Here is a 27,519-nt window from a genome sequence, read left to right as displayed (position 1 = left end):
TTAATTAATTGATGGATGTATATATGCAGCCTTTAAAGATAATCTCCACTCTTCTTCATGATTTAGTGTATCAATAGTCCACCAAGTTAAAAATAGCTCTCCTAGACCATCGAATTAAAGACCCTCAAATTAAAAATTTGTTGGTCCTGAAAACACAATAAATATTAACAAAATACCTGGAAGCAAACTGAAATCAGTTTTGGGCGTCACCTAAGAGTGCACTGTATAAAAACTACATGGCACTAACCCAAAATTCTTCCACTATCAACAAAATAACAAGGTTACAACTTCTCTAGCCAGTTCTAACTAAAGTTCAAAGTATTGATACGGGCTTGTATTGGTACTTTTTTTAAAATTTTATTTATTTTTCTTTTTTCTTTTTTTTTTTTTTTTTGAAATCGGTTAAGAGGGGTCGGTTTAAAGCCCGGCTACCCTCTGAACCATGGCCTGATCCAATACAAACCCTGAAGGGGCATATCAAGAAGCCAATGGCACGATACGTATCAATTGATACGGACCAATACGCATCGATACTTTGAATCATGATTCCAACTAGAGGATAACTACTTAAAGAAACAAGAACCTGTCTTGGATAAACAAAAAGAGTCATCAACCAAGAAGTATTTCAATCAACAAACATGAGAAAGATCTCACTAAATAAGGTGTTGTTAGCACCCAATTTTGGCTTGCTCTGACGCCTAAACCCCCAATTTACCCCAAACATCCGATTAGACCTTTTTTATTCCACTTAAACACTAAATACTCAAAAAACACAAGTCTTAACACAAAAGACCCTAAATCCACCATTAAATCTACCAGATACCAATTCGATGGCCCCAATAATCCCCCATCTACACCTTGATCATTAGATCAAACACTACCATCAAACCCAAGACAACCTAAAACACTTACCCATGAAATTTCAACTCAAGATTCCTTTGTTTATCCCTTCATCAAACCGATATTTCATTTCAAGCCCTTCCGTTGGCTTAAACACCCACAACCCAAATCCCTTTGATCCTAACACCTCTTAACCAATCAGACTATACAATTGAACAAGACTTATCAAAGTACCTGCCCATAGAATTTTAACCCAAAATTCCTTCATTTATCCCTTCATCAATGCAAGATTCCACTCTGAACCTTCTTGTCAATCCAAATTCCTATGATCTTGACCCCTTGAGACAATCAGACAATACTATTGAGTCTTAGACATTCTAAAAGCTCTACCCAAAAAGTTTCAGCCCAAAATACCCTTGATTGCCCCTTCATTATATGAAGATTCTGTTTCAAAGCTCCAAATTAGTCGAACCAAGCCTCCTTTAAATCTACCCAATCTAGGCCCAGTTGGGCCAATCTAGCTCTACCAAAAGGTCCAAGATGCCCAAAAACCCTATCTTATCAAATTTCAGCCAGAAACATCCTTGTTTTCCTTCCCATCTAAAATAATTCCATTTTGTCCAATCTTACTAGCCCATGTATACAAAACCATTGTATGCACTTAAACCCATCTCAGCCCTTATTTCTGACCAAAAATCCCAGCCATCCATCAGAAATTTTGGTTTGAACCCCCTTAGACCAATTGACCAAACTACCCCCAAATGCTCAAAACTACCAAAATACCCCTAAACTTGTCAAAAATTACTAAATTACCCTTATATCTTAATAATAAATTTAAGGATAAATTTCATAATTGACTAAATGTACCCTTAGTGTTTGAAAAATGACTAACGCTATCCCTATTATTTCCACTTCCCGTTCTCAGAAAAAATGACTAACGTTGGTTCATCAAACCCTATTGGAGCATGGAGTGTCGAGAGTTGAGCCTGGAACGTCGGGCGTTGAGCCTGCTGGAGCCTGTACTGTAGTGGTGGAGGTCTCGCAATCCGGCATGCAACATCTAACGCCATCACCCCTTCAATTTCAACCTGACCATAGACAGAGACTAGTGTTGTTCTCACTCTGGCACGCAACATCTGACACTCCAAGCTTTGGTCAATAAGGTGGAAGAACCAGAGACAGCTAGCATTAAAATATTAAAATAGGTAGCATTTAATTCATTGGAGAAAACACTGACATCTTAATCTTTGTACTCTACGTACTACCCATTTTCAATCAATTAAAATAGGAAAAAGGGGAAAGAATTATACAGCTCTGGTCTACCAACCTGGTTTTGTCGGTGGTAGTTCTCTGTTTACCGTGAAGAAGACATGAACAAAGATGAAAACGAAAGAGAAGAATAGGAAGAAGAAGAAAGAGAAGAAGAAGAGGGGGAAAGAAAGAGAGAAGAGAAGAGACAATTCGGGGAAGGGATCTGGTCAGAGGTGGAGAGGGTCAACGCCGATTCGCTGCCGCTGTGCCGAGAATTGGAAGAGATGAATACATTCATCATCTTCAAACCTCTCGAAGATTTCAAAGCTTTTAGAGCTCTAGGGTTGACATTTAAGCTCAGTGAGAATTGAGGTTGAGCAAAAAGAGTTCTGCTGTAACTCTTCAACAGTGACGGAAGACGAATCTGAACACCTGGAAATGTCGATGCCATAGACGAAATCCTCTAAATGCGTATTGGTTATAGCTTGAGAGTAGTTTCGGTTTCTTTTCTTTCGCGGCATGGGTGCTTTTTTGGTTGCAAGCGAAGGTCAGAGTGAGAGCAGAGAAGGCCTTTGCTTGTGAAACGGGAAAAGGATGTGGTTCGATTCTTCTCGCAAATTCGTGGGAAAATTTCAGATTCAGATTAACTAAAGATAGAAGCAAACAATTCGTGAAACTAGTAGAATTGGAAGAGACAATGAACAGTGTTTTTCAGTTCTCTCGAAAATGAATTAAGGTGAGGGAAGGGATAATATTGGGTTTTAAAATAATTTTATGTCCTTAGCTCTCATTAAAATCATGTATTTATGACATTTATTATAAATGAATAAAATACATATTTGATTGATATTATTGTGGTATGTTTATATGTAATGCCCTTAAACTGAACACTTAACAAGAGTCGTGTTAGTTTAGAATTTTCACAAAAGTAACAAAATACTTAAACCCAGTTTTGGACTCAACTGGACACGGACCTCAAACATCTGAATGGATTAATTCAAAATGAGCATTAGATCGTTTATTGACTCTAGGACTCGAAATAAGATGATAGTGTTTAGCAAACTGACAAAATTCACAATTTAATGACGACAAATTCTGAAATTGAGGACAATTTTGCTTTAACACATGGAGAGAGGGGTGGCCCAACCAACAATGTGCTTCAAAAGGGGTTACAACTCCAGAATAGGCTATGGATCTTGGAAGTTGTGTATCAAGGATGTAGAGACCTCCAGACTCATGTCCCTTACCAATAATCATCTTCGTCGTAAGATCCTGAAATAAACAACAATCAGGAAAAAATGAGACACGGAAATTAAGGGTACGAGTGAGTTTGCTAACTGAAATTAAATTAAATGATAACTGATGTAAACTAAGAACATATGACAAATGAAGTGATGGTGTTGGACTAATTGTGCCAGACCCAATAACACAAGATGTTGACCCATTACGTGACTGAAAGGTAGAAAACAGACTTGAATTACTTGTCATATGATCTGTAGCTCCAAAATCAATGACCCATTTTGAAGAGGAGGAAAAAAGACATGTATTGGGTTTATCTGACTCGACGATGGCAGTAACAGGAGTAGATTGAGGTTTCAATGATTCTTGGTATTGAACAAATTTGGCATATTCATCTGCAAATAACATAACAGACTTCTCAAAAGTATCTGTGGTGGATGCAATATGGGTTGACTGAGTTTTCTTATTCTGCAACTTCCTGCAATCCCGCTTCATATGTCCTGGCTTATGACATTAATGACACACTATCTCTCCTAACTCCTATCCACGAGTATTAGTATTCCTGTCATAGTTACTTGACCTACCACTACCACTCCTGTATTGTTGTCTCCCTGATTCAGATGTATTATTGCGGCTGATAAGGGCTCTACTAGGCTGAATAGGTGAACATTCTGTACGAAGGACCCTACTGAAAGCATCTTGTAGAGAAGAGATCTATGAACTGGAAAGAATCTGAGATTTAGCAGTCTCAGATTTAGAAGGTAGGCCAACTAAAAAACTCATAACAGCCATCTTTTCTCGCTGAGCTTGTTGAACAGTCACATCAGTACTAAACGGAAGCAACATATTAAGTTCTTCATATGTTTTCTTGAAATCCATGAAATAGCTTGTAAGAGATCTATCGCCTTTGTTTACCCTGTAAAAGGCTTTGCACACATCATAAATGTGGGAAATATTCCCTTTTCCGGAGTACAAGAACTCTAGATAGTTCATTAATTCCTTAACAAATCCACAGTGAGTGACTAAACCAACCACTTCACTTTTAATGGAGTTGTGTATCTGTAAGAACAAATGGGCATCCTCCCTCAACCAAGACTTTCTCGAGTCATCATTAGGAGGGTCATCAATCAAATGTTTATCCATAGCAATACTCAACAAATATAGTTAAACAGTTTTACTCCAATCCAGATAATTAGAGCCATTAAGCTTATGCTCAGTTATTTTTGACATCACTGGAATAACATTCGACATAACTACTAATTTCTTGTCTGCCATAACTTCAGGCGGTGCGTGAGACACACGCGCAGGGCTAATGACTGCCGAACTTTGCAGAGACTAGATGCTCTGATACCATGTAAAATAAGAGTAAACAGAGGAAGAAGAAGAATTTGTTATATTATTCATCAATCTCGTATGTATATATACAAGTTACAAATTCTATGTTAGGAAAGAATATATTAGGAAAGAACACTAATCAAATTCCTACAAATCTGTCCTACAATCAAGGTAAATCATATCTCCCTAGTATTTACTTCCTATTTTAATTATACAGTCTGTAACATCATATCTCCCTAGTATTTACTTCCTATTTTAATTATACAGTCTGTAACATCTTCCTATTTTAATTATACAGTCTATAATAAAAACCTTTGCTTTTGATTGCCTTAAAGAAAGACAGGCAACGGTCTGCCGACTTGGACATGAAGCGGCTCAGAGCAGCTATTCGGCCATTCAGCCTCTCAACCTCCTTCAGTTTTCAGGGTGGTCTCATGTTTAGGATGGCCTTTATTTTATCCGAGTTGGCCTCAATGCCACGCCGGTTAACGATGTATCCCAAGAATTTACCCGAGGTGACACCGAAAACACACTTATTGGGGTTCAACTTCATGTTAAATTTACGCAAATTTTCAAAAATTGAACACAAATCTTGTACTAAATCATGCGAAAATTGGGTTTTGACGACCATGTCATCTACATGGCATTCTATTTTTCTGCCAATCAATGGCTCAAATAATTTATTTACAAGTCTCTAAAAGATTGCCCCAGCATTTTTCAACCCAAAGGGTATGACCTTGTAACAGTACAGGCCTAGCTCGGTTATGAAGGCAGCCTTTTCTTCATCAACTAGGTCCATCCTGATCTGGTTGTAGCCTGAATAGGCATCTAGGAAGCTTAACAACTCATGCCCTGAGGTCGCGTCTACTAGACAGTCGATCCTAGGGAGTGAGAAGCGGTCCTTTGGGCAAGCTCGATTAAGGTCGGTGTAGTCGACGCATATGTGCCATTTACCGTTAGCCTTTTTTACTAGAACGGGGTTGGCCACCCAGCTCGGGTAATGGACTTCCCTAATAAATCCGGTTGCGAGGAGCTTCCCGACCTCCTCGTCGACTACCCTCCATCGCTTTGGGGTTAAGTTGTGTTTCTTTTGTCTAACGGGCCTAACTATAGAATAAGTATTAAGCTTATGAGTTATGATGTTAGGGTCTATGCCGGGCATCTCTACCGCGGACCATGCAAAAACATTTAAATTTTCAAGTAGGAAGCATACCAATTGAAATCACAAGGGCTCCTCAATAGAAGCGTCGATCTGAAGTGTCCGAGTTGGGTCCTCCGTCGATGCCGGGATGGAGACAATCTCTTCTGTGGGTGCAGCTCGCTCCTCGCACTACTCCGTAGGTCACTCCAGCTTGAGGTCATCAACCACCTTGGCTTTCCCTTTGAGGGCGGTGACATAGCACTTGCGAGACTCAAGCTAGTCACCTCGCGCTATCTCGATTCCAAAGTCCGTGGGGAACTTCACTGCCAAGTAGTAAGTGGAGACCACTACACGTAGGGCATGGGTGATCGGCCAACCTACTATGGCATTGTATGGGGAGGGGGTTGCGACCACTAAGAAGTCATGGTTGAGCCTCACAATGCTAGGCCAGGTGCTGAGTTCCACAGGTACTGTAATCCTTCCTAGGGGCCTGACTTCCTCTCCACTGAAGCCTACAAGGGGAGTATTCGCAGGCTTCAGGTCACTTTCTTGGAGCTGGAGCTGGTCGAATGATGCTTTGAACTGTCGAGCTGCTGGAGTCAACGAGGACACGCCTAACTTCAAAGTCATTAATCTTTATCTTTATGACGAGCGTGTCATCATGGGGGTAGTGGATCCCACGTGCATCGTCCTCCATGAAGAAGATCGGATCTTCCATCCTTGGCCGCTTCGGTGGGTTCTGTTCTTCCCTGGCGGCCTCGCAAGCTGATGTCCGAGCTGCAGCTGTGGTACAGCCTGCAACAATCGAACCTCTGACAATCACGTGGATGGTCCCCCGAACTGGTCTCTCTTCTAGGGCTGCCTCTATAGTTGCTCTGCCTGCCAGCTGGATTCGGGAGCATCTCTATTCTTCTCCCCCTGCCGACCTGCTTTATTATTATTATTATTATTATTATTATTATTATTATTATTATTATTATTATTATTATTATTATTATTTTGTACAAAAATTTTCAAGTATCCGCGACGGATGAGCTCCTCTATCTCGTCACGAAGGTTCTTACAATTTTCGGTGCTATGACCGTGGTCTTTATGAAAACTACAATACAAATTTTTATTTCTTACACTAGGATCGGCCTTCAACCGAGGTGGCCACTTCACATACGGGGCATCCTTGATTGCCATAAAGATCTCGGCCTGCTTCATGTTCAGGGGCGTGTAGTTCGTTCTTTCGGCTACTGGAGCTCGAAAAGGCTGACTCGGCCTTGCCCCCTGATGAGACTGAAAAGAACCCTATTTTGTCCCCTAATTTTCATCCTTTAACACTACTTTAGCACTTAAATGCACTCGTTACTCTTGTATTTCGATTCAGGGCAATAAAGAAGGCAATTGGAAGGAAACAGGCCAATTCAGGTGATTTTGCCCAGTTTCGGCAATAGTCAGTGATTTGGGCCTAACTCACAATTCCAGAATCCGAATTGGGCAATTCAAGAAGCATTAGAAAGAAGAAAGAAATGCCCACAACTTTTGTGTTTTGGATTTTGACTGATTCAGTCCGCATCGAGTACGAAACTGGGCCCAAAGTCGGAGCAAGTTCGCAGCCAGGCCTATTTAACAGTTGAAGCCCAACTCGCAGAAGAACCTGGAAGCAGCCCAAGTAGCAGAGAAGCCCAACTCGGATGCAAGAGTCTAGAGTCCTAATTCGAATGTAATCTCCCAAGAAGGAGAGAGTCTTATTAGATCTAAACTTTGAATGTAATCCTATAAGGATAAGAAGGTTGGGGATTAGATAAGAGATAGGATAGGATTAGTTCAAAGAAGATCAAGACTCCCTAAAGATAAGATGATCTCCTAGAAGGAGTTGGAAAACAGCCCTCTCCTTTGGCTATATAAAGAGGGGGGCAAACCAGCTCTAGCATCACTCACTCCAAGATCCAAGAAGCTCAAGAAAGCAGTTCGGCTATCGAGAAGAAAGGCATGGAAATTGCGCAGATCATGAGTAGTTAAACTTTTTTTTCTGGTTCAATGGGGGAGGTTCGATTGTGTCATTGTGAGGTTCTGTAGTTAATTTATTTTCTTGCTTTCTAATTCAAGTATTCATTGATTCTTGTGCATATTTTTATTAGATGTTGATGTTAATTAGTTTGGCAAATTGAATTAATGTTGATTTTCCTACTGCTATCCATGATTTCGGTGATCCTTAATTGTCATGAATAATGGTACAAGTAGCAATTAGGTTGATATCTTTTTGGGTCAATTGTTCGTGGAAGCCTTTGACCAATGTTTTAACATGGTTCAACCTAAAGGAATCGATGGAACAAGATTTAGTAATTGCAGCTATCTCAATTATTGTTATTTTGGTTTAACTATTTTCACAAATCTTAATGCTATCACTGTTTAACATGGAACACTATCATACCCAATTGAGTGGTGATAAGTGTTGATCGAATGCTGGATTTGGTCAACTGAATTAGGAAAACGCAAGGTTTATCATGGCTATCCTAATAAATCTAAGGTTAAATGCTTGAATTGCAAGAATGCTGAAATTTACCTAGGATCGATGGCCACTCGATTCAACCCAAACCCTTGAACTAGAATTCGGTAAGACTGATTTTCTCTTATTTGTTTAGTGCTTTCTTATTCTTTTAATTGTAGTTATTAAATTTTCCCACTCAATTATAGTATCCACTTGGCTAAGAGATTACTGATTTGCTCCCTGTGGGATTCGACCTAGCACCACTTTTACTGCACATATCTTATTGTGGGGCTAGTACTAATTTTGAGAGCTTCGACAACCTGTCACCCCCCGAGCTAGGTCTTTTTTCTTCTTACCGTCCCCTTGAATCGAGGACTCTCCTTCCCTTTTTCTCTTCTCAGGCGCACTTGCGTTCTTCTAGTTGATTTTCTTCTCTGTCCCTATAAATTGATCTACAAGCTTGAGGAACTCGGTCACAGTTTTAGGCTGATTAACAACCACATGCCACTTGAATTCTTAATGGGTAATGCCTTGCTTGGTCACGATGAGACGAACTGCGAGGTCCAGATCGGGTATTTGCAAACAAGCATCATTGAACTGCTTGATATAGCTCTGAATGGACTCACCTTTCTTCTGGACTATGCCAATGAGGCTTTCTTGAGTTCTTGGGCACCTCTTGTTGGTGACAAAATGGGATGTAAAGACTTGCACAAATTGCGCCCAGCTTCTTATCAATCCGGGTGCAAGGTTTCGGTACCATGTACAGGCCACCCCTTTGAAGGTGGTGGAGAACGCCATGCACATACAGGTATCACTGGCCCTTGCCAGGTGCATCTGGGACTGGAAGGCATCAACATGGTCGTTCGGATTGAAGGATCCATCATACTTATCCAGGGGGAGCTTGAAGTCTTTTGGCATAGGGACCGCAAGAAGTTCTGACGATAGAGGGGAAGGAACTGAAAGCAGACGAATAGCTTTGACTTCATCTGAGCTTACCTCCTCTTTACCCTTGAGCTCGGGCAGGACGCGGGTAGCAGTTCAGCGAGCTCGTTGACGCCTCCGCTACTACTTCATCGGCTTGGCGTTGGTGTTGTTGGCTTCAGTATTACCAAGCTTGATGGGCTCGAACTGTTGATGATAACTATGAACTGAAGGGCCCTGCCTGTAATCTGCGGCTAGGACCTCGAACTGAGAGTGTTGAGGCAATGTAGGCCTGACCGGCTAGGAGGCCCCCGACCTGCCTGCAAGCTGCAAGGTGGGGGTGACTGGTCTCTCCTTCCTGCCATGGGATGAGGCTTGGCTTTTGGAAGGATTCTGAGCTTGAGAGGCCTCTCCCCGGCGAGGACGTTCGCTCCGATGGGAGAGCTTGGCTTGCTTCGTGGCCAGATGCCAAGGAGGAAGCAGTTGTTGGGCCTGAGGCAGTGAAGGGAACTGTTGGTACTGGTACTGAGAAACTTGATGCAACACTTACTGTTGGAAGAGTTGAAACTGCTGGAACTATTGCATTTGAGCTTGCATGGCTCGCATGCACTGCACCAGGTCTTCGAGCCGGTTTTGGTTGCTCACTGGGGGAACGATGGAAGGTTCAGCGAAGGTTGCTCCAACCGTGGAAGGGAGTGGAGCATTCACAAGTGCCACTGTGCGAGGCATGTTCAAGCTAGGAACTCCATCCATAGAGAGGGGGACGGTGAACTGTCCAATGCAGACAGTGAGGAGCTGAGGTTGTTCCCCAAAAGCATCCTGGTCGGCACCACGCCCGGCATTACTAGAGGAAGCCATGAATGCTAAGTTCTTAGAGAAAGTTGCAGAGATTAGAGGAAGGCTTTTTGAAGCAATTCCCACAGATGGCGCCAAATGATGTAGCGCGATCCGGACACTCCTAGCTAGCGGACGGATGGCTCCTAGCTAGCGACGGACGGTACTTGAGAAGAGGAAGGTGAAGGATTCCCGGGGAGCTCGCTCGGTGGGAATACTCCGATGCTTAAATTAGAATACTTGAGAGAGCTGTAAGGGATGCAAAGAGAGCTAAGAGTGCAGACAGCGCTAGATCAGTAAAATTCAAGATTAAATCAAGATTAATTCAAGGTACCTTTGCCCCTTCGACCATGAGGCTTTTAAACACGGGTGTTCTTGTCAAATCGGGTGTAATCGCCATTGGACCTCTGTCGCAGCCGTTATTTGCCAAGGCTACGCAGGTAACTGTTGCAAAGTATTGCCCAATCGGCTGAGAGACATGACCCTGAAAGGACAAACACGCCACCACCTGTTGAGAGACGTGGGTGTAGTCTGTTGGGTTGGCAGGGACTGCGCCGTTAATCAGGAGACATGATGCAGTCTGACGGATACAGTCTCGTTAGATAAGAAGCTTCCTGAGAATGCCGCATCGCTTAATAGCGGGCTGCTCTGCAGCGAACTACCTTGCAACGAGCTCCTGGATGTGCCCCGAGGTGATTCCGCTTGAGGTCGCCTTTGGGGCAGTCTTCTTGCCTAAGTATTGGAGCGAGCTGATTCTCTCAGCTTGCGAGCTGGGATAGACTTGACTTAGAGTATTTCCTTTCCACATACCGGAGTCCTTGAGCTTCGCACTGTAGCGAGCTCATTTCGTGGCGAGCTATAATGTAGCGAGTTGTCCTGCGAGGACCTTAATGAGCTCGTTACTTAGTCATAGCTAGGTTGTCATGTTGAGCTGTTGTTTATGCTGAGTCACGTCCACGTGTAGCCTTCTTAGGAGATCGGGTCAAATCACGTCCACGTGTAGCCTTCTTATGGTGGAGAAGAGAAAATGGAGGGAGGGGAGGGCCAAGGCTATGTTATCCCATCTTTTCTTTGACTATTATCATTGTTTTTTATTGTCTTTTTTTCAATGAATTATGTTTTATGTTCTTAATTTCTACTCTTGTTCTCATAACATGGTAAGAGGTTATAAATGTTTTTATTTTTATCCTTGCTGCTTTGCAGTAACCTTTGGCGTCCACCGCTAGCATCTAGGTTGTTTATATTTCCTCCTAGTAGAATCTTAATTATTTCAAGATTCCCAATGTGAACAACATTGGATTGTTTGGCTACAGTACAGTCATGAAGCTACTATCTTAGCAGAATCTTAATTTGGATTAACCATTCAAACTGTAACACCAACTAGAACTGTTGTCCTAAGTAGCTTTACTTCAACGCCTACAATACAATCATGAAGAACCCTTTCAAGTATGGGTTGAAGGAAAAGTTCAAGACCTGCTGTGGTTCGGGTGGTGACCCCTACAACATAGACCCGTTTGCTACATGTGGCTCACTAGCTGCATCAAAAGCTTGTCCAAACCCTACCCAATTCATCAACTAGGATGGTGTCCACCTCATAGAAGCCACGCATAAGATGGTTGCTTAATTATTCCTTCATGGTGGATAAACTCACCCTCCTCTTAATATCTTGATAAGCCACAAAATCCATGGCGGTTGACCTAGCTAAAGGCCACCTTAACTACTTGTCCTAATTATTACCACATCAACTTCGATCTTTGCTATCGTCTTTGCAGAATTAGAATATCATCACACACACACACAAATAGAAGTTGACTTCTATTTCCCTATACAAGGTCCTTAGCTCATTGATTATCTAGTTTGCTAGTTTCCATTTGTTTTTGAATACTAGTCATTTTCATTTTATTTTGTTTTATTTTGTTGTTGTAATTCACATGAAAACTTATGAGTATTTGATCATTATTCCTATTCAACCATAATATTTGAAAAAGCTCCATGGACCTGTATATGGCATCCATAAAAAAATCAGGTTAGGTTTGCTCCATGTCCTTTGCTCTCTGTTATCAGTTAATATGAGAATAGAAAAAAGAAGATCATACATGCTCATGCCCATCAATATATACGATAAAATCTTGGAACCAAAATTAGATGGTTGAAACACTGTTTCCAAAACCGGATCAGACTGGACAGTTAGATTGGAAAAACTGGGAACTGGTTCCGTTTTCCTTGAAAATCGCTTTTTCCCCCAAAATTGTTGATTTTGGTCAGTAAACCGTTGAACCGACTGATTAATCGTTCGAACCATTCAAACCATTCAAACGGTTTGACCATTTTCTTTTTTTTTTAATATTTTATTTTTTTTTGTCAATTCGAACTGATAACCGAACCCCTGACCGATTCAGTCACTGATTCGTTTTTAAAAACCATGGGTTGAAATGGTTGTTTTTTTTTCTTTTTGAATTATTGCATTTTATATTACTAATTTTCTTTTATTGGTTATGGTAGGAGGTTTCTAATTAGGTCCATTTGTGTTTCTTGCCAACATTTGTGAGTTGCTAGTAGAAGACATTTGATTCTTTAATTTTTGTTTGAAGTCAATAGATATGGAGGGGATCATCTTTGGCCCCCAATTCGGTAGTTTTGCAATTCAACGAACAGATGTATAAACCCATCAAAATAACTAGTGGGAACCATGTTGTCTATAAGTTCATTGGATTTATAGGTGGGTCCCACATTGAAATGTTATCATGACTCCATGCTTTGATGCATATGTAGGTTTTCTAATCATGGTACATATGCATATGTGATATTGTCTTAATAGGGACAAAGTTAAACATTGCCAGACCGATTTTTGTGAACTTAATAAATTTGTGTTATAAGTTGGGCCACATATAAAATATATTAAGTAGGGCCCACATATGTGATACTACACTTGTTTTTCACGATTCAAACAAATAAATACAAAATTGTTTTATTAATTGCATTACCTTGAGCCAAACAAGACAAGTGTAAATGCCAATGCAAAACTAAATCAGATTTAGACAATTTAGATTTGCACTCTCATGCATTTGCCTTAGCGCAAAGTGCAAATATGATTTACAAACGCAGCCTATATAAAATTGGGCTTGGGTCAAATATCCTATGTAACTAAATCGATTCCAATGGATATGGAACAGAACGGAATTGAATATCCTGGACTTGTGAATCGGATTCCAATGTTATCCCATCCATATTCGATTCATTCATTGGTAGTAGGGGTGTAAATGGATCGAATTCAAATCGTATCAGGCAATATCTGAATTCAAATCCGATTAAAAAATTCGATATCTGATTTCGATTCAATATCCAACAAATATTAAAAATTAATATCCGAATTTAAATTCAACTAAATAATCAATTGAATTCAAATATTTATTAAATCAAATCACATCATATCCAAATTCAAATCTGATTAATTATTAAGTAGGAATATTATCTAAATTTAACCGATTAAATATTCGAAGTATCCGAATTTATTCGATTATATCGAAAATATCGAATTCCCAATCAAATTTTCGAATACGGTTAACACCCCTAATCGGCAGCCTAGTCTTAATAAATGGTAAGATAATGAAACATTGACGACCCGAATTCCGAACTGGCCTCTACAACCGTTGAGCGTGGATACTTTCCTGACGTGACGCCATTCGTTTTGCAACCAAAGAATTTCCATGAATCTATATGATGGGCATAAGAATCGGTGGACTCCTTTACTGATATCTATTGACTATTTTGCCCACTAGGAATATTCTTGGGTCGTTTTTCATCGCCAGCCCATTCCCACATTTTTTTTGGAAATAAAGTTACTACTCTGCCCTTCTATTAACGCTGATTTCCCTAAACTATTAAGACTCATTTCGTAATTTTCTAACTTAATTAGACAAAGGTCGAAACCCTAGCTCTTCCTCTTTTCATTTTTTAGTACTTCGTCTAGTGTGGAGTTCCGTAGCGGCGACAGATCGACGAGAAGGGTTTCCTTGTTCGAGTCTCAGAGATCAAGGAAATCGGTTACCAGTCTTCTTCCTCGATTTCTCTGATAGGTTGCATTGAAGCTCCACCTCGACAGATTTGTGGACTCTGAATGTAATTGGCTCATCTTCTGTTCTTTGTCCTTCTTTCTTTTACAATGTTTAAGGCTTTGAAGGGCGCTGCTTGATCTTCATACTTCCTAGTTTCTTTTTATCAACTTCTAGTTATAAGTTGGATTGTGTTTTTTTAATTCATTGAGTGTTCTTTTTTTGTTAGTTTTCTTAATTTTAATTTCATTTTCATTTCAAAAGCCTTTCTTTTTTATACTTTGTGCAGTTAAAGTATTTGATTGAATTGTTTGCAGCGAAGGACATCAGGAAAGGGCCGAATTTTGAAGTCAGAGATTTCGAGTTTTCACCGAATAAGGTCTGCTCTGCAAGCTCGAACATAAAAGTATGGTTTCTCAATTAAATGCCTGAATTAGTTAAAAATTACTAGGTTGATTTGTTACATTACTATTAAATCAACAGCATGAGATTTACAGAAGATATTGTTTCGTTCTTACTGGTACTACATCATTCCAGAAATAAATTCGAGATATAAGTCATCGTTAAATTATTATATGGACACCTGGCATTGGCGTTTTTTAAGTTTCTTACTATTCCATTGTAACTAGTCATACAAAAACACAAAACCCTTTTGGGAGATTTTGATCGTGCGGGCAGTGTAGTTGGTGGTGTGTTATCTTCGAGTTGGTGGAGAGGAGCAACTTGCTGTAACTTCGGATGCTACCGATGGACATAATCTTTTTCATTTTTTGTTTTTTTTTTCCCGTGTGAATTGACAAACGTGTAAATCTGTTTCTGTCGAGAAAGTCGTGTAATAATCAGCCTGAGAACTCATGACAAACTACTACTACGTTTCCTTCTGAAATTCAGGTTATCATTCAATATGTTGATTTAGAGCGTTCCATATATATATATATATTATTGATTATTCAAATGTTAATTTTTATATCTACTGTAGTTTCTGTTTATTATTTTAAGAGTTTGCATTAGAGGTTTTATTTCTCTTCAAGCTACATCTTTAATTTTCTTTCCTGCTTGTAATTAGTCTTTAACTCTATTAGTTAGATATATTTGGTTTCTTTTCCTACTCTATTAGTATATAGCTACCATTTACATGCTTTAGGTTTAACTATTTTGTCTGTTTATGTGAACTTTCTAAATTCCAGGTTAGATCAAATCTAGATATCTAGATGTTTATTTGAGTTGAATTTAAATATATTTATCATGATTCCTACTCTGTTGAAGCAAAATTTGGTACTTTAGATTTCTTAATGAATTGAATGTGGGTGCATCTCTACCTCTATTCTAATTTGATTTGTCCTGTTTGACAACCACCCTCATTTTTTAAGCATGTTTTTTCTAATTCTCTCAAGTGAATTGGATTGTTCGTTGACTCTAATTTGATTTTTTTTTTAGATTTGGGAGTTTGACTAATCAATGGGACTTGAATCAATCCCAATTTTTCCAGGTCTAACCCATTGACAGATTTACAAAAGCCTCTCTTTCAAATAAAAAAGGCATAACTTTCCACCGTTTACCAACCTTAATATGACAATGTCTCTTAAAGTACTAGCAATTTAGCGCAATTGTTTTATATGTTTTTCCTTTCTTTATTTCCTTTCATTTTTTCTGTAGATATATATGGGTTTAGTGTAAGTTTCTAACTGAATAATCTTCAATTTCTCTTGTTTTAATCAGATTGGGTATTGAAGAATCGTCTTGCTTCAATCAAGCCATGTCTCTGGTTAGTTCTTCCAATCTGATTGACTTCTATTATTTCACATTTAACTTTGTTAGATTCAATATCGTATGCGGAACTGTCAATCCTGTTGGTTACAATTCTGCAGAACATAGAGCAACATAGTCATTAGTTATTGTTTTTTCCTTCCTATAATTAACAGGTCTATTATCCTGAAAATTACAGTTATCAAATAAAAAAACTGTTCTTTAGATATGATGTTAAGAATGAAGTTGGTAATTTAAGTGGTTTATGTATTTGATGTGTTTTTGCAGGTTTTGCATGCGTCAAATGTAAACAAGAATGCCTTCAAGGCACTCATTGCTGCAGAGTACAGTGGGGTTAAAGTGGAATTGGTCCCAAACTTTGAGATGGGTGTCTCAAATAAAACTCCCGAGTTTATTAAGATGAACCCTATTGGGAAAGTAAGCTCTTATAGGCAGTGGTTATTTGTTGTTTGGTTGGAAGTTGGAACCTGGTAACTTGTGGCTTGAAAATAAAAATGGTCTTTTGCTTGTGTAGGTTCCTGTATTGGAGACACCTGATGGCCCCGTATTTGAGAGCAATGCTATTGCACGTTATGGTGAGGAAATATTTCATGATTTGTGCTTTAATCCCTGATGGTTCATGGTTGGACTGAAATGTAGTATGTAGTAGTCTAATTGATATTATTTACTTGATGCAGTTGCACGTTTGAAGGGTGACGCTATTCTCTATGGTTCTTCTCTGATTGAATATGTAAGATTTGGGGTTCTTGTTGTCATTTTCTTTAGTAAGCATTTATGGTGTGCTCCTTCCATGGGTTACATGCTCATTTTGTTATTCTATTAACTGGGTTTGTGGTGGTGGTGATGTTTCATTACCTTCTATTGATTGTGTGTTTGCTTTTCCCAGGCTCGTGTTGAGCAGTGGATAGACTTTGCATCATTAGAGGTTGATACCAATATTTCAAGGTGGTTGTATCCTCGATTGGGGTTTGGGCAACCATACCTTCCTCCGGTTGGCTACACAACATATTTTTTTCCTTTATAAGTTTTTCTTTCATTTGGATGATAATATGTACATGTATTATGATGCGCCTTTTATTATATCTATAAAACATTAATTGGTTATTTGTAATGTAACTCTTTTTTGGTTGCATAAAGGCCGAGGAAGCTTCCATTTCTGCCTTGAAGAGAGCCCTAGATGCTTTGAACAAACACCTTGCTTCAAATACTTACCTTGTGGGGCACTCTATTACACTAGCTGACATTGTCATGACATGTAACTTGTTTTTGGGATTCAGTCGTATCCTGACTAAAAGCTTTACCTCTGAGTTTCCTCACGTTGAGAGGTATTTCTGGACCATGGTTAATCAGCCAAACTTCCGCAAGATAATGGGGGAAGTGAAACAGGCTGAGTCTATTCCACCTGTTCAGTCAACAAAGAAGCCATCTCAGCCTAAAGAGACTGCAAAGAATAAGGTAAAGGATGAACCAAAGAAAGAGGTCAAGAAAGAACCTGCAAAGCCTAAAGTGGAAGATCCTGTTGAGGAGGAAGAGGCACCAAAACCCAAACCAAAGAATCCACTTGATCTTCTTCCCCCTAGTAAGATGATATTGGACGAGTGGAAGAGACTCTACTCAAACACCAAAACCAATTTTCGTGAGGTTGCCATTAAAGGTACTGTGTCTTATCATTAGCAATACATCCAAGAATTATTTCCTCTTTTATACCTTGTACCGAGAGCAAAGATAAGTGTCTTATCATTAGCAATACATCCAAGAATTATTTCCTCTTTTATACCTTGTACCGAGAGCAAAGATAATCAGGCATAATCTTGTGTATTAATGTTTCTGCCATTACACTTCAATATTTGAGTTGCTCTGCCTTTTGTTAGCATCATGTGCTTACCATGTACTTGAAGCGGAGAATACTCATAAGTTGATGACACTAAAGCTGTTATGTGGCATGGCTAGAAAGTTTTCACTGTACATGCCATTTTTTAAATAGGTACCAACACGTTTTTGGATGCAACAGATTAGAAGTGGTTGACATTAAATGAAGGCCAACCAATATTTTTAGTAACATCTTGACACTTGACTAAGACATGCCTATTGTAAATATATGATATTTAAGGCATTATTTTTCTCTCATTTTTTTTTTTCAAAAAAGCTTTGTTTTCAGGGACAAAGTTCATAAAAAAACTCAAATCAAATCAATATGTTTTCTAAAGTCTTATAGAATTAAGATTAATTTGTTGGGTAGAGTTCAAGGATGCTTCATTTTGTGCACTTTTGTTAAATTTTTTGTTTGTTTACATGCATACCTTGGTAATATCAGTGATAAATTGCTCTTTGATGGGTTGATCTAGTAAATTTTTGAGAACATTCTTGTCATGTGTAAAATTGTTATTTATTTTTTTTAATTTTCCTGCTTTAATTTGAAGCTTTTATTATCATTGTTGTATTATTATTAGGGACAATTTCACTTTAATTTGGAACTTTTATTCCTTCCAATTCTTTCTTTCACTTGATAGTTTTTCCTAGGGGCGAGCATGGGTTGGTTCAGTTTTGTTCCAAGGCGGAACCTGTAACCTACCCTATAGGAGCTTGTTCCTGGTTTTTGTAACTGGAACCTATCATGTAAAAATTGTTTCTATTCTTGGTTCTGGCCTTGGTGGTTCTAGGATTTAGATCCAGGGTTGGTCTACCCATGGAATCTGTTCTTTCTTTACTCCCTCGGAAAAAATATAGTTCAAAACTTATATTATCTTTATTGGTTAAATTGATTAAGTTGAGTAATTTAATCTGTACATTATCATAATAAATTAATATATAGTTCAAAACATATCATTACAATTTAATTTTTTTAAAATATTACCTATTACATTACTTATTATACACATTCAAATATTATATTGAAGGAAAATGATCAAATCACTCAAGTGACTCTATGGTCAACTGAGACAATGGTCATTTTGACCATGAGTGATTGTGTATGGTAACATATCAGGTTGGGTGGTTTAAGGTGGTTTGAGGCCAGTTCCATTCAGCTCCAGGTAGAACCTACCCATTTGCTCACCCTTAGTTTTTCCAGGTTCATATCTTCCTTCAATCACAATGCCTGCAGATTTATCTTTTACAGCTGCATTAATTTTCACCAACTATAATGTGATGACATTCATCAAAAAAAAACTATAATGTGATGACCAGTTCTCAAGCTTCTTTAGTTTTAAGTCTTTTCTTTGATTTGCTATTTCTTCTAGCCTGCTCCTCAGGCATCATTATAGTTTTGTACTGCATCTTTTCCATTTATCCAAATAAACTAAATAGGAAACACAATTCTCCAAATCAAATATTTGGGTCTCAGTATTTATCAAAAAAATTGGGTCTCAGCCAACTTTCAATTGGCCATTCCCCATTCTATACATCTATTATCTTTGCTTTCTGAGCAAAGTTGGTGCAGATATCAAAGCATATCTGCAGTAACCAAATTCTGGCTTGGATTTCTTTATTATATATCTTCTTGGGGGAGCCGATGTTCTTGAGGTAAAAAACTGGCTCAGTTGGCAAGGTCTCTTGCTGGCTGCAGTGTATATTTGGGAACAAAGCCCACATTTGTTAGGGTTGAGGGATTATGGTTCATTGAAGGGGGTTATGGTTCTTGGGCTATGGGTTACTCTCCATTGTTTAGCCCCATGAAGCATGGAAATAATTGTTTTCCACCATAGTTGAGAAGGTGAAGCCTTGGTAAGCACAGGGCCTTTTTTTGGTGGGAGTGCTCATTGTATTTAATGTGTTATTGATGCAATCAAGGTTCAAAGTATCAACACGTATCGGCTGATACGTATTGTTCCGGGACCTCCCCAATATGCTTCTACAGTGGGTGTATCAGGGTTCTGACTGATTCAGGGGATGGAGGAGCCTTAAACCGCCCCCCCTGAACCGGTTTTGAAAATAAAATAAGAAAAGTAAAAAAACAGCATCGATATCGCCTGATACGCCCCTATCGGCGTGTCAGGCTTATCGATATTTTGAACTTTGGCTGCAATGCTTCATTGATTGGATTCAAGGAGCTGTTTGTTTATTTGCATGGATTCATTGTTTTGTAATACTTGGATTAACCATGCCATTTTACTTGTTTCTTTCCTTGTTTGTTTATATTCTGTTTATATCAAGTTTCATGATTTTAGAGATGCCTTTCTACATTATTGCTTTGTAAAATGAATGATTTTATTTGTATATGCAAATTTCATTATTCTTCTTGGATTTATTTTAGTGTTTTTAATGCAAATTACAAAATAATGCAAAATGAATGTGTAGCACATTTTAACATGATGCATAGACAAAAAATTACAAATCTTGTTAAGTGACCATTGCTAACAGACTCTTAGGTGCTTAGGGCAAGAACCAAGTTGTCTACTTTTTCCTTGCATCCTTGTCAGACATGTTTCCAACAATTAAATTACCTAATTCCAAGACTTCACCATATTATAGATTATATGTTTTTGATAAATTCATAGGTCAACTTTTAGTTGACTGGTTCTATCATGGCTTTCCCTTCCCAATATCAACCTTCACTGAGTGAACAACTTGGCGACTCCCCTTGGTTACTTGGAACCTTTCAGAATTGAATCTCTATTCTTAAGATGTATTTCCAAACCCATAAAAAACAATTCATGAGCTCGGCTTGACTTGGGAACTTTGATATTGATGCCAATAAGTTCTCTTTATGTAATCTTTTCGGAATTTTCACCAGTGATTTTCCATGGCATGTGCATGTATTTACTCAACCCAACTAAGCCTTGATCTAACTAATATGGTCAGCTACATGAGTCCTGTTTCTACCATTCTGCTGTTCAGTGTCATGACCATTATTGAATTATGGGTCCTTAAATCATTTCATGCGTATTTGTTCACTAGATGATAATGAATAAAAGTTTCATGTTCACTGTATATGTTTGAGATCTTGTTTGATTATTTTTTCACTTCTGACTTTTGCCTTGTGATGCAACCCTTTATTTGATAGTACTTCCATTTGGTTGCAGGATTTTGGGACATGTATGATGCCGAGGGGTATTCTCTTTGGTTTTGTGATTACAAATATAACGACGAGAATACTGTTTCATTTGTCACCTTAAACAAGGTCAGTGGGTTCCTGCAGCGGATGGATTTGGCTCGTAAGTACGCTTTTGGCAAGATGCTGGTTATTGGATCAGGGCCACCCTTCAAGGTAAAGGGGTTGTGGCTCTTCCGTGGTCAAGATGTTCCTCAGTTTGTACTTGACGAGTGCTATGACATGGAGCTGTATGACTGGAGGAAGGTGGATATTAATGATGAAGCCCAAAAGGAGCGTGTTAATCAGATGATTGAAGATGCAGAGCCATTCGAGGGAGAAGCTCTGTTGGATGCTAAATGCTTCAAGTGATGTGCCAATTTTGTCCTATTTCCATGTTTTCGAATGCCCTTAAAATGAGTCTTTCCTTCTCCTTGTCGCCCTATTTTAGTCCTTTTTGTTTCGAACAGTCTGATTCTGCCTTTCTTTATATATCCTTTCATTTATTAGGTTCTTAGGTTGACAATATTCTGTTATTTGCTTCATAATAGTTGTAGTGTTTCTTTGTTTGGGTTACTTTTACTCTTAAAATTGATGACAATTTACGAGTTTCTAGAGTTACTATACCTAATGATCAAACTGTGTGAATCTAGTCCTTTTTCCGCCATGGTTTGCTTTAGTACTAGTTCCTGAATCCTGCACCACTAATATAGATGTGTGATCTTGCTTATAGACCAACTTCTGACTTAAAATCAAATTTACCGGTTGGGTTCAAGGTTAAAAAAATTGACACGCCCATATTGGCCGATATGTATCGTATCAGGAGCACTCAGATGTGCCCCTACAGAGTGTATCGGGGTTTTGACCAGATCAGGGAGTGGAGAAACCTTAAACTGTGATGGGATCTGCTCCTCACATGGCTGCCTCACATCCACTTCCACTGTATTGAGAACATCTCCCTTGAATAAAGCATTGGAAATGTTTTCAATGCATGGCAAGATGTGCATGTAAGGTCGGTGTGAGGCATCCAGTGTGAGGAGACCCTTGAACAGGATTTGAAAAAAAAATTTTAAAAAGTTAAACTAGCCTGATATGCCCCTACCGGTGTATAATTGGTTGTACAGTCGGCATCTTTTGCTGAATATCAACGTGGCTTTTTAATTATAATTTTACATTTAGAAGAAATAAAAATGGACTTAATTTTTGAAAAAAAATCAATATTTTAAAATTAAATAAAAATCTTCATATTGGACTCTAGAGATGGACAAGTGTTCTAGACTAATCAGCAACTAGGAAATGGGGGATTCATTTATTTGAGACAATGAGTACGAATGAATTTTTGAGGCCTGTTTATGCTATAAGTTTTCCTTGGCTTAGCCGTTTTGCTATGCATCACTTTTAAATCATTAAAAAGAGCAATTGTTGCTTCTAAAGCCTAGCCAATATTAGCTTTAGTAGCACCCCAATCTACTGGTGGAAACCTTTCTTGCTATTAAGTGGTGTCAATTGGACAGGATTTGGTTCAATCCAATCCGGTCCAATATGAGTATTATAGATGGATTAAGTCCAATTCAATCTGATGAATATTCTGAACCATTTTTGGATCAATCCTAAATTATCTCTAATTTAGTAGAGAGTTTCTCTCCTACATTTCCTCTAATTCTTATTTATCTTCTCCATGACTTTTTATCTATGTCTATCTAAAAAAAAGTTTGAATCAAAAATTTTAAAAATTATTTAAATATTCTAAAGAAATCATATAATACCTTTAAAATATTTATTAAAATCACATAAAATAATTATAATAGACTTAATAATATTCATATTATTAATTACTTAATATTTTTAAAAAATTCATCACGAAATTATGTGCCAAAAATATAAATTATGGATTTCAGATTATTCAATTTAAATGTTATTCAAAAAATAAAAATTTAACATTAAAAAATAAAATATTATTTAAATACTTCAATAACTAAATATCTTAAATAAAAAAATATTAAAAATAGATAGCTAAATGATTACATAACAAAATATTTAATATTATATAATAACTATAAAATAAATAAAAATCAAATAACAAAAAGAAATTAATATTTTACATTTTATTAAGTATTTAAATAAGTAAATATTTTAACTAACGAAATATTTGACATAACTAGATTTTAAAATGTTAAAATAACGAAATTAATATTCAAATCAATAATAATTTAATATTTTACAAAATTAATAACGAAATTATGTAATAGTAGCATAAATTATAATTTTATGGATTATTAAATTCAATAAATAATTAATATTTTTAAATTATAAATAATTATATTATTTAAATAACTAAATAAAGATATTACTAATTAATTTTACTTATATCAATTAATAATTATAGAAAAGAACTTTCAAAAATTAATATTTATTAATAATAATTCTAATATCTTAATATATATTTATATATACTAAAATTAATATTTATTGTATTTAAGTAATAAGTTATTTTTTTTTGTGATAAATATATTTTCAATAATTATTGGAGATTAAGCTACTTTTATTTAACTTTTGAAGTTTAATTTATTGTACCTATTGCATTTATTGTATTTTTGTTATAATTTATTAGTATTTATTAGAGATTAAAATATTATTTGAGAATACAAAATTTATTGACCACTTTAATATGTTTTTAGTATTTATTGTACTTTTATTATTATTTATTGTATTTTCATTATCAATAATTGTGTATTTTTGCTATAAATTTTCAATAATTATTGGAGATTAAACTATTGTTATTTATTAGAGGTTAGACTATTAGTTTAGATAAAATTAGGAGTATTCAAATCTACCTGGTTAGGTTGGGTCGACTTTCAGTTTGGTTGGTTGGTTCGAAATATTTAAACTTAAAAGGTTAAATTTAAATTAAAAAATATATATAGTGACATTATTAAAAAATAAATTTAAAAATTAAATTTATGATATAAAATATTTTAGACTAAGAAATATGGGAATTTTCTCACTATTTTATATTAAAAATATAAAATATTAATATATATCTATAGTTGGGTCAATCAAGTTTGATCGATTTACAAATGGCCAAAGTGAAACTGATCTAACCTAGTTAGGGTGGGAAATTGTTGAATGAAAGCCGACCGGAAATACTAGAAAATTGACTAACTCAGGTTGAGTTGGTCGGCTTCATCAGTTTGGTGATCAACCCTAGTTGAAATTAATTATAGTTATTTTTGCATTATAAAAAAGATTATTAAAAGTAATATATAAAATATAAGGAAAAATCTATGATGTGGGAAAGATATGGTATCAATAGAGTTTTGACCAATCAAAATCCACCCATGAATTTTGATAAATAACTCCTGATTGGCTACCACAATTATGATACCAGTTGATTGGTCAAAAAAATTTCAAATATCATATCTTTCTAGTATCATAGTCATATCTTTCTTAGTATACTCTTATATGTTTCTATTGTTTAACTTTCGTTTATGCACGGGTCCCCGCTAGTAATCTTATAAGGCTCAATTTGGAAAGAGTATAAATGCAAATGTGTACAGCGCAAATACATACAAAATATAAGGTTTTGCACTCTACATATTTACATTTGTACTCCTTCCAAACTCAGCCTAAATATCATTACTTATTTTGTTTCAAAACATGCAGTACAACCTTCATAAATTATCTCTTGCCAAAAACATTATTTTTCTGTTCTGATCCATAACCTATTAGGTTTCTCGGTTCTTTAAGTCCACTTCCACACAAACCTTAGTTGCTGTGGTTGTAATAAGCATTGATGCCAACGAATAAACTTTAAAAACATTACCAGTCACCTGGGAGATGTTCCTAAGATAGTTCCCATTATAAAAATTCATCAGCAGATGAGGAAGGCTAATCCATATATGAAGGATTGATTGGGCTCAAAGTTATATGCCTCGTATTAAGAGAGGTAATGGCAATATGATGCTTTAATTGAAACAAACCAAACTACCTAAAAAAACAGCCAATCGAGTAATCTTTGATCTCTATGAGTGAGGGGCATTGTCCATGTATAAACACATTTACCCACTATGGCAAATCTTCCTCAAAGAAAATGATAACAGGCTCTCTCCCCACTTCAAAGCAAGAGCTCTCCCCACTTCAAGGCACCATTGGTGTGATTGAAGAAGAAAATTTTAAAATTGCAGTAAACGAGGGGGACACAAAGGCAGAGCAGAGGACATGCCATCTTGTAATCTCTACTCCAACTACATATTTGATGATAATTATGTGGTTAAATTCTACTTCAATACAATCACCATCTACATCATTACATGATATTTTATGACTTTCTTAGTATATTATGTTAATCGAATATACTAATTTAATGAAATTGTTAGACACTTTGTACTTTATATTACTATTATTTTATTTTTAATTATACATTTTTTTTAAATTCCATTTCTTTTTAGAAGTTCCAAGCTCTTTTTTCATTTGCACAGTGGTTACTGATTTTCAAAATTAATTTTAAATAGGTTCCAATTGCTTCCTTTAACTTTCTTTATATTTTATCTATGCAACCAAATGCAAAAAGTTTTTTAGTTTCTTGTCCATTTTGGTTGCTCATATATTGTGTTATTAATGTGGGGCCCACATGGTTGATTTGTGTTTTGTTGGTGTGGGTCTTGAATGTTTCCACTATATATCTATTAATCTATGTCTACATATATTATTATTTTGGTTGATGAGAAGAAAGAATAAAGTTGAAACTTGTAATCAAATGGGTTCAAAATTTATTCTCATCCTTGCTACAAAAAGAATTTGTCTTTTGGAAAAAAAAAATAAACGTTTGGTTCATAGCAATGTTTTCTCATTCTGCCTATTTTTACCCATTTTTGTCCATTCTAGAATTTTATAATTGGAAAAAAATAATGAAGAATGAGAGTTTAACCAAACATGGCCTATGTTGGTGCTAATCTATGGAATTTATCAAAATTTACAAATAAAGCAATTGTATGTCAATAATGCCTTCTTACATGGGACTTTAAGAAAATATATACATGATACAAGCATTAGACTTCACTACTCCATGGTTTTTATATCATGTGTATTGAATTTTGTACATGCATTTTATTTATATAAACATGTCTTTATCTAATTATATATAAATACACACATGCACTATGTATATATGTCTAAAAAATGTACGTATAAATTTGTTAATGAATTTTGCACATAGTTTCACTCCATTTTACTCTATCTTGGGTTATATAGTTCAATTAAAGGATGGTTATACAAAGATTTATTCATAAATTCTTTCAAACCCAACCAACCATCCCAGGTCCAACCAAGCCAACCTGACCCAACCCAAGCCCGAATCAAGTTGTATTCGGTTAAAGCTCAAGTTGGTAAAGTTAAACTTGACCTCGGATTGGGCTAGACCCAAATCCAAGATTTTTATCTTAAGATTGGGCCTGTGTTTCTACACCTCTTCATCAAAATCATTATGGAGAAAAACATTATTAGCATCCATTTGAAAGAAAAGCCACACATGAATAGCAATAATATATAGCAAGTGAGCAATGAGAAGTCGCTAGTCTTACAACATGAGATAAAGTTTTGTTGCAATCAATACTCTCAGTCGGAGTATAGCCGCTAGCAAAAAAACAGGTTTTATAGCCTTACATCATTTTGCCAACGTTGTATTTAATCTTGTAAGCCCAACAATACTCAATGGGGATTTTGCCAAGAGGGAGGAGTACAACAATCCAAGTATTGTTAAGTTCGAGAGCCTTAATTCAGCTTCTATAACCTCACATCATTTTGGATTTTGAAAAGTTTCATGAAAAGCATGGGCTTCTTGAGCATTTAAAATAGCTGTGATGAAAGTAGGGTGTTGGGGAGAAAGGGCAGTGTAAGAGATGAAATGGTGAACAAGGTAATGAAGGGGTTGGAGTAGCGGTGTCAATTGGATTGGATTTGGTCCAATCCAATCCAGTCCAATGTGAGTCCATTGTAAATAGACCAGGTCTAATCCAATGAATGTTTTGGACCAATTTGGACTGGTCCAATTCAATGTCTGGACTGTCCAATCTGTTCAAATTTATTTTGATTTAGATTGGTTTCAACCCAAACCTGATCCATTGACACATATTTTTATCTTATATCAATGGATCAGATATTGACTTAATCCAACCCAATCTAATATAACGATGTTACAGATGGACCAGGTCCAATCCAATCTAATAAATATTTTGGATAGAATTGGTCCAATCCAATATACTTTGTTGGTCTGTCCAATCCGTCCAAATTGATTTTGGACTGGATGGCTCCAATCCAAAACCGGTCCCTTGATAAGCTTAAGGTAAGGTTACATTGGTAGTCCTAAAGATGAATAAAAGGGACGAAAATGCAACTACTGTGATGGAGGGGAATGAGAACATACAACATCAGTGGGGCTTGGTGACGGTGAAGAAAGTAAAGGAGAGGAGGCAGTGAAGAAGGAACAATATCATCAAAAGTGGAATTTGACTGAGAGTAGACAGGGATATGCTATAATGGAAGGAATAGTGTCAACAGTGGAAATGGTTAATTAGAATGGGAAGAGAATGAGAAGGAAGAGAAAGAAGAAAAGTCTTATAAGGGATGTCTTCATGGA

General features: G+C 36.8%; 1 protein-coding gene across 4 annotated transcripts; it reads left to right on the top strand.

Moving 5' to 3' along the window:
• The first annotated feature begins 13,668 nt into the window (after window positions 1-13,668).
• On the top strand, window positions 13,669-21,516 carry LOC148843698 (elongation factor 1-gamma-like). 4 transcript variants are annotated; one of them, XM_088958127.1, is made up of 9 exons: window positions 13,669-14,156; window positions 14,407-14,468; window positions 15,809-15,854; window positions 16,124-16,273; window positions 16,371-16,431; window positions 16,534-16,586; window positions 16,743-16,847; window positions 16,994-17,510; window positions 20,878-21,516. In XM_088958127.1, the coding sequence occupies exons 3-9, from the start codon at window positions 15,846-15,848 to the stop codon at window positions 21,255-21,257; spliced, it is 1,275 nt and encodes a 424-aa protein (XP_088814253.1). In that variant the 5' UTR covers window positions 13,669-14,156; window positions 14,407-14,468; window positions 15,809-15,845; the 3' UTR covers window positions 21,258-21,516. The 4 variants fall into 4 exon arrangements, with proteins under 4 accessions (XP_088814253.1, XP_088814254.1, XP_088814256.1 ...); XM_088958128.1 differs by having other exon boundaries at window positions 13,715-14,156; window positions 14,407-14,495; XM_088958130.1 differs by having other exon boundaries at window positions 13,948-14,156; window positions 14,379-14,468.
• The last annotated feature ends 6,003 nt before the right edge of the window (window positions 21,517-27,519 follow it).

Source organism: Nelumbo lutea, chromosome 8, assembly GCF_056320005.1.
Source record: "Nelumbo lutea isolate HS-2025 chromosome 8, American lotus-T2T, whole genome shotgun sequence".
In the NCBI taxonomy this organism is placed as follows: Eukaryota; Viridiplantae; Streptophyta; class Magnoliopsida; order Proteales; family Nelumbonaceae; genus Nelumbo; species Nelumbo lutea.
This window is presented reverse-complemented; position numbering and strand designations above follow the sequence as displayed.

What these genes read in the sequence shown, in the direction of transcription:
- LOC148843698 (XM_088958127.1), top strand. An exon ending in AGATGAACCCTATTGGGAAA is followed by an intron (nt 16,274 to 16,370) that starts GTAAGCTCTTAT and finishes TTGCTTGTGTAG; the next exon opens with GTTCCTGTATTGGAGACACC. An exon ending in CAATGCTATTGCACGTTATG is followed by an intron (nt 16,432 to 16,533) that starts GTGAGGAAATAT and finishes TACTTGATGCAG; the next exon opens with TTGCACGTTTGAAGGGTGAC.